The sequence below is a fragment of the Hemitrygon akajei genome, chromosome 4 (genome assembly GCF_048418815.1).
Source record: "Hemitrygon akajei chromosome 4, sHemAka1.3, whole genome shotgun sequence".
Classification (NCBI taxonomy): Eukaryota; Metazoa; Chordata; class Chondrichthyes; order Myliobatiformes; family Dasyatidae; genus Hemitrygon; species Hemitrygon akajei.
In genome coordinates this window covers 93,156,269-93,164,647 of record NC_133127.1, presented here as the reverse complement: position 1 = coordinate 93,164,647, position 8,379 = coordinate 93,156,269, and the positions used below count along the sequence as shown (strand labels likewise).

Here is an 8,379-nt window from a genome sequence, read left to right as displayed (position 1 = left end):
AGCCCTGGGGAAAAGCCTCTGACTATCCACATGATCAATGCCTCTCATCATCTTATACACCTCTATCAGGTCACCTCTCATCCAAGGAGAAAAGGCCAAGTTCACTCAACTTGTTTTCATAAGGCATGCTCCCCAATCCAGGCAACATCCTTATAAATCTCCTCTGTACCCTGTCTATGGTTTCCACATCCTTTCTGTAGTGAGGCGACCAGAACTGAGCACAGTACTCCAAGTGGGGTCTGACCAGGGTACTATATAGCTACAACAGCTCCTAAATTCAATATCACGATTGATGAAGGCCAGTACACCGTATGCCTTCTTAACCACAGAGTCAACCTGCGCAGCAGCTTTGAGCGTCCTATGGACTCGGACCCCAAGATCCCTCTGATCCTCCACATGCCAAAAGTCCTACCGTTAATACTATATTCTGTCATCATATTTGACCTACCAAAATGAACCACCTCACACTTATCTGGGTTGAACTCCATCTGCCTTAAAATTATATGTGTGGGGGGGGGGGAGGGGGTCGGTGTGGGGAATGGCTACACTTGCAGCAGTTAATCCTTGCATGTTGACTAATTTGCATTTTAAAAATGCAGCGCTTATTTCAAATTCTAGTCTAAAGTGCAAACTGTGCCAACACTATTTATACTCTGGGCCAACTCAGTTGGCTTGTGGTGCACACAATCTTGGCTTCGTTCTGAAAGCCCAAGATCAGACACAAAAATAAAATTCCTTTTGTTCAATTTTCTTCCTTATATGAAGTGGGATGACTATCAGTATTGCGGAATATTAATGTGCAATAGATATTCTATTTCACATTGTTGTTGATCATCTTCTAAAGGGATATCCATCACATAGTGTCTGAAATTGTCTAATATCCTGTTAGGAACCAGAAAACAACTGCACTGGCTAGCAAAGTACATTTCTTAATCTACAATGGAGCAGATAAGATGCCTTAAGCAATTCAATTCTTTCCCAGAAGAATAAATATTATGGCCTAGACTCTTTCAGGCTCTGCAATACATTTGAGCTTCAAGAGAAATCCAATGGGCTGAAAATGTGCACTCCAGAACTAAAATATATCTTGCCAATCTCTTCCTCTACAGACACGACAATGCTGTCTTATAAATAAAATGGAGAAGTGGTAGATTTGTCCAGACTATAACAAGCATCCTGAAGGGTTGATAAGTTAGACATAGATAGAGAGGCAGTTACACCCAAGGTGCAGGACACAGGAGACTGGGTGACAGTCAGGAAGGGGAGTTTAAACAGTCAGTACAGAGTACCCCTGTGACCATCCCTTACAGCAACAGGTATATCACTTTGGATACTCTTGAGGGGAATGACTTAACAGAGGAAAGTCACAGCAGTCAGGTCTCTGGCACCGAGTCTGGTTTGAGACTTAGAAGGGAAGTGAGAGGAAGAGGTGAGTTGTGGTGATGCGGGATTCGTTAGTTACAGGAACAGAAATGAGGTTGTGTGGACGAGAATGAGATCCCTGGATGGTATGTTGCATCCTGGGTGCCAGGGTTTAGGACATCTTGGATCGAGTCCTCAGCTTTCTTGAGTGGGAGGGTTAACAGCCAGTGGTTGTAGTCCATGTAGGTACCAATGACACTGGTAGGAAGAGTAACAAGATTTGCAAAGTGAGTTCAGAGAGTTAGGTGCTAAATTAAAGGGCAGGGCCTCCAGAGCTGTGACCTCAGGATTGCTACCCATGCCACATGCTAGTGAGGCCAGAAGCAAGAAGATCATACAGTTTAGCATGTTGGTGTAGGCGTCTGCATCAGATTTTTGGATCATTGGGCTCTCTTCCAGAGAAGGTGTGACCTGTACAGAGGGATGGTTTCCTATAGTGGGGGAGTCTAGGACCAGAGGCTACAGCCTCAGAATTGTGTCTGTATTTACTAAGGAAACTGGCATGGAGTCAATGGAAATAAGGCAAACAGGTAGTGAGGTCATGGAACCTACTGTATACAGATTGAAGAGCAGGAGATGCTTGCTATCTTGAGGCAATTCAGTGTAGATAAATCCCCAGGACCTGACAGGGTATTCCCTTGGACCTTGAAGGAGACTAGTGTTGAAATTTCCGGGGCCCTGGCAGATATACTTAAGATGTCAGTATCTATGGGTGAGGTGCTGGAGGATTGGAGGATAGCTCATGTTGTTCCATTGTTTAAAAATTGCTTTAAAAGTAATCCGGGAAATTATAGGTCGGTAAGTTTGACATTGCAGTAGGGAAATTATTGGAAGGAGTAAGTACTAAGAGATAGGATCTACAAGTATTTGGATAGACAGGGACTTATTAGAGAGAGTCAACATGGTTTTGTGCGTGGTAGATCATGTTTAACAAATCTATCAGAGTTTTTCAAGGAGGTTACCAGGAAAGTGGATGAAGGGAAGGCAGTGGATGTTGTCTACATGGACTTCAGTAAGGCCTTTGACAAGGTCCCGCATGGGAGGTTAGTTAGGAAGCTTCAGTTGCTAGGTATACATGGTGAGGTAGTAAATTGGATTAGACATTGGATCAAAGGGAGAAGCCAGAGAGTGACAGTGGAGGATTGCTTCTCTGAGTGGTGGCCTGTGACTAGTGATGTGCCACAGGAATCAGTACTGGGTGCATTGTTACTTATCATCTATATCAATGATCTAGATGATAATGTGGTAAACTGGATCAGCAAATTTGCTGATGTTACAAAGATTGGAGGTGTAGTGGACAAGTAAGGAAGGCTTTCAAAGCTTGCAGAGGGATTTGGACCAGCTGGAAAAATGGGTTGAAAAATGGCAGATGGTGTTTAATACAGACAAGTGTGAGGTATTGCACTTCGGAATGACAAACCAAGGTAGAACATACAAGGTAAATGGTAGGACACTGAGGAGTGCAGTAGAACAGAGGGATCTGGGAGTACAGATACATAATTCCCTAAAAGTGGCATCACAGGTAGATAGGGTCGTAAAAAGAGCTTTTGGTACATTGGCCTTTATAAATCAAAGTATTGAGTATAAGAGTTGGAATGTTATGGTGAGGTTGTAGAAGGCATTGGTGAGGCCAAATTTGGAGAATTGTGTACAGTTTTGGTCACTGTTTAGAATAAAACTTAATCGATCTACTCCCTGAACAAATAAGAACCAAGAAACTCAAATAATAACAAAAATGGCAACGAACGTGTGATCCCAAGGCTGAGGTCTCTAGTAAATGACCCTCCATTGAGCTAGAGGAATGGGAAGTCAGGGAACACGGGAACACATACCAGTCCTCATTGAGGGACCAGCAGTGGAAAGGGGAAGCAGTGTCAAGTTCCTGGGTGTCAAAATCTCTGATCTATCCTGGGCGCAGCATATTGATGCAATTACAAAGAATGCATGACAGTGACTATATTTCAATTGGAGTTTGAGGAGGCTTGGTGCGTCACCAAAAACACACTCAAATTTCTACAGATGTACTGTGGACAGTATTCTAGCTGGCTGCATCACCATGTGGTTGGGGGGGGGGGGGGTGGACGATCGGAAAAAGCTGCAGAAAGTTGCAAATACGGCCTGCTCCATCGTGGACATGAGTCTCCCGGCATCAAGAACACCTTCAAAAGGTAATGCCTCAAAAAGGCAGCATCTATCATTGAAGGGTCCCTGTCACTCAAGACATAACCTCTTCTCATTGCTACCATCAAGGAAAAACAGGTGCCCGAAGACGAGCCCTCAATGTTTCAAGAACAATTTCTTCCCCTCTGCCATCAGATTTCGGAATGGATCTTGAAAGCCATGTACACCACCTCAATATTTTTTTCTTTCTTTGCTCTCTTTTTGCTATATATACACATACACACACACATAATCAACTACCGCCTTGATATCAAGGCATTGTTCCTTTACTTCTTACTGTGCCTCTGGAATTCAGCTTCCATTCTCCTTGGGGCCACATTGTTGTCATGGAACCCAACTGATCAGCCATGGAAAGATTATTGGTGACAACATGCTGCTTAGTGACACTCCCAATTATATTGTCAATCAATTTGGTGACAGCTGGGAGAAAGCAACGAGCAATTGGTGACTGGTCAGATTAGATTATCTCCTGCCTTTTGTGAACAGATCTCACCTGTATAATTTTCAACTTGTTGTGTATGCATGTGTTGTACTGAAACTGGAGCAGCTTGGCCAAAAGTACCACACACAAAATGCTGGACGAGGAAATCTGCAGATGCTGGAAATTCATGCAACACACACAAAATGCTGGTGGAATGCAGCAGGCCAAGCAGCATTTATAGGAAGAAGCATTGTCGACTTTTCGGGCCGAGACCCTTCGTCAAGACTAACTGAAAGAAAGAATAGTAAGAGATTTGAAAGTAGGAGGGGGAGGGGGAAATGTGAAATGGTAGAAGACAGGAGGGGGTGGAGTAAGAGCTGGAAAGGTGATTGGCAAAAGGGATACTGATGCACCATCAATAACTCTCTCTGAGACGTGAAGGGTAGATATCGGCTTTTATTGACTGGAAGAAAGAACAAGCAGTAGTTGACCACCATACTACATCCCGGAGACTGAGGGCCGGGCTCAGGCCTCAATCGCCTTTATACCGGGGTCTGTGGGAGGAGCCACGGTCAGTGGGAGGAGCCACAGGAGCAGTCAGCAGGGGGCGTGTCCAGACAGGTATATGTAGTTCACCACAGATACAGAGCTGGAGAAGGGAGAGGATCATGGGACGGGAGGCCTAGGGAGAAAGAAAGGGGGAGGGGAGCACCAGAGGGAGATGGAGAACAGGCAGAGTGAGAACAAATAGGGGGGAGGGAGGAAAATAAATAAATCACGGATGGGGTAAGAAGGGGAGGAGGGGCATTAACAGAAATGAGAGAAGTCAGTGTTCACACTATCAGGTTGGAGACTACCCAGATGGAATATAAGGTGTTGTTCCTCCAGCCTGAGTGTGGCTTCATCTTGACAGTAGAGGAGGCCATGGATAGACATATCACATTTTAATTCCACATCCCATTCTGATTATTTATTTACTCCCCCCCCCCTTTTTTCCTCTCTCTCTGTCCCTCTCACAATCTCTCCTTGCCTGCTATCAATCTCCCTCTGGTGCTCCCCTCCCCCTTTCTTTCTCCTGAGGCCTCCCGTCCCATGATCCTTTCCCTTCTCCAGCTCGGTATCACATTCACCAATCACCTTTCCAGCTCTTAGCTTCACCCCACCCCCTCCAGTCTTTTCCTATCATTTCACATTTCCCCCTCCCCCTACTGCTTTCAAATCTCTTACTACCTTTCCTTTCAGTTACTCCTGATGAAGGGTCTCGGCCCAAAACGTCGTCAGCGCTTCTCCTTATAGATGCTGCCTGGCCTGCTGTGTTCCACCAGCATTTTGTGTGTGTTGCTTGGATTTCCAGCATCTGCAGATTTCCTCATGTTTGCTGGCCAAAAGTACAACTGGTTCTTAAACATAGTTGAGGCCTTTGAAAGGCTATCTAGTTTGATCACAAATAATCATTTATGGAGGTGATTGATTGCCTTTCGTCTTGAGCAAGAGTTCCCAACCTTTTATATGACACAGACCTCTACAATTAACCAAGTGCTCTGTGGGCCCCAGGTTGGGACCCCTTGGTCTAGAGAGGCCAACTCCCCCCAGAGCTCAAGACTGAAGACTGAAGCCTTTTCTGGGTCAATATTTCTCATTTTAAGGTGACACAGGGCTTATCTTCCAATTCTAACCCCTCTTCACAGCAAGACTCAAAGACGTATGACCCAAAAATAGAAAATGAGGATTTTTGAAACTAAAGCAGTTACTCGTGCATGAGTTTTCACTGTAACAAGTCAAAGGAATAAATGTGAGTATAAATATACATGGCAAATTCTCCAATCACTACAGATTTATTAATTATGGTTAATGATTTTCAAAACTGTGGCAGTTTAATTGTTCACAAATAACTCTATCACAATTTAAACCTGTCATGTTAACTGCACCCTGTCACATCAGATAGTATATCTGCTCTATGCACTGCAGTATCGATTTGTTACTCAGAAACATGCTTCTTTATGAATGGTTACAAAAACTTCACATGCTTTCTGTAGACGCTGTACTTCCATATGCAGAACGCTCAGTTACAGTTAACAATTCAATCAGTGTTTCAATATAAAATACTGTATGATCATTATTTCACATAACATTTTAAAACATGTTTTATAAATCTATGGGTTGCCTGAGGAATACAAGTTTAATCCTTTGTAGCCTGCAGCAGTTTACTGCTTTACAAGTGTTCCTAAGTTAATAAACTAGAATTTTAAGGTTAGTGAACTTTCATCTAGTCAAAAAACTGATCCCACTCCAAGGCTAATTCCATCTTCCATTTTGTATTAAGGCAGAAAAACTGATTCTAAAGGCAGGTCCACAAATGCCCCAAAATAGTCAGGGTGCCTGGTTGCTCAAGGACAAGATAACCCAGCTGAACATGGGGGGGCGTGGACAAGAGTGGAATTTAGCGCAAGAAGCAATGGGCAGAAATCTACGTGAATGGTTGTCATCAGTCAGTGCAGTGTTAACTAGGGACCATCAGTGAGAACACATTGACATGCTTAGGTCGGGCAAGGAGTTGCAGTGTTGCTGTATACTATCAGGGATAGGATATGAAGGCCCTGGCTTTCAAAAAGTTTCTTTGTGATGCCTAGAATAACAATCCTGTTTCTGATCCGCAAGGAAATCCAAGGACTAAACTCAAACTTTTCTATAGGCAAAATCTGATCCATAATCTATTTCTTGATTGGTTCACTGGAGAGGAAAGCTGCCACTACTTCTGTGTGTGTGTTTTTTTAAGTAAATTCACAGATATCATCAAACCTACACAAACAAAGTCCTAGGAGTTTTCTACTCAAAAAACAGGTTAGGATTGGGACAAGACAGTAAAATAATGTGCTCCAAGGGATTAAGTGACAGCTCACATTTTAACTGCATCTTCAACTCTGCCATTTGGTTTCCACTAGGCAGGGGCAGTTATAAATCGGGCTCGATTTTCATGGCAGATGTGGAAGAATCTTGATGGTCTTATCAAAATAATGACATTCTAATACAAAAGAGCAGCTTTAACTGCACCAAGTGACATAGATTTGCAGTTAAGCAATTTCTCTCCAGTAATTAGTACTAAAGCATTCATACAAACTGAAGACAAGAATGCAGAGAATAGCATTTATCACTTGGAAGCACTAAAGATTTTAATCTAAGACACTTTTGATCAGCCCCTTCTAGCAGATGTAATCTGGAAGGGTGCCTTTCTCTGTAGATACTTGTACCATTGTAAACAGGTGTTTGCTCCACTTAGCTCTCTGTTCCAGTAACTTTAGTAAAGAAAACAGTTACTGTGATTACTTCAGGCTGGAAAGGGTTAACTATATTGGCCATGTTTCAGTCACATAATTATTTCAGGTTCAATGTTGAAAAGTATGTCTTCATTCCCCCTACGGACTTCAAGCAGCAGAGGAAACTCATTCATCACAGCTTCCTGCAAATCATCTGTTGTCTTCATTGGGATTCCGTTTACTTTGACAATCACATCTCCAGCTTCAATTCCACCCCTGATAGTAAGAGAATAACAGATTAGGAAGCGACAACAAGCCTTTTGTTAAACATTTACTTCAACTGGAACAAGAGATCTTAATGTGTAGACATCCGATATGAAGTTCAATCCCAGTGGACACTGAGGTTCATGCCAATAATATTACTCATGTGATTTATTTATTTATTGAGATATAGCATGGAGTTGGGCCTTCAAAGCGGGCCACCCAGTAATCCCCCAATTTAACCCTAGCCTAATCACGGGACAATTTACAATGACCAATTAACCTACCAACTGGTATGTCTTTCATCTGTGTGAGGAAACCAGAACACCAGGAGGAAACCCACAAGATCACAGGGAGAATGTACAAACTCCTTCCAGGCAGCAGCAGGAATTGGAACTGGGTCATCTGTACTGTAAGGTGTTGTGCTAACCACTACGCTAATGCGCCGCCATGCGATATGCCAGAGTACTTTACATGTACAGTGGCACATCGCATGCTTGGTGTTACAGGTTCAACAGCACAACCAAGGCTTGTTGTGTGGACAGTGGTATAATTGTGTTGCTCATCGATGCAGTTTCATGGGTCTGAGCAAGCACCACAGCCTTAATTTCAACAGTCAGCAAACTACCCTTCCCAAGCAGTGGGAGATCAAGCAGACCAAATCCTCTTGCTTAAATTTTTCAAGCATAGACCACTTCATTCCACAGACTCCTCAACCGAAGAATATGTAAAGGCGGCCCACCATGTGTCAGTCCCTGAGGCAGGAAGATGAATCTGGCAAACACAAGCACTGAAGATCTCCCTAATGCTCTTTATGGGCCAACAGGAGTGCTCCCGTAG

The 8,379-nt window shown here is 43.4% G+C and overlaps 1 protein-coding gene across 2 annotated transcripts in view; it reads right to left on the bottom strand.

Moving 5' to 3' along the window:
- Positions 1-5,840: 5,840 nt before the first annotated feature.
- Positions 5,841-8,379, bottom strand: part of LOC140726537 (serine protease HTRA3-like) — a 37,555-nt gene continuing 35,016 nt past the window's right edge. For both annotated transcript variants that reach the window (XM_073043062.1, XM_073043063.1), the window contains one exon: positions 5,841-7,554. In XM_073043062.1, the coding sequence (XP_072899163.1) occupies positions 7,389-7,554 (166 nt within the window). In that variant the 3' untranslated portion in view covers positions 5,841-7,388. The remainder of the gene's footprint in view (positions 7,555-8,379) is intronic.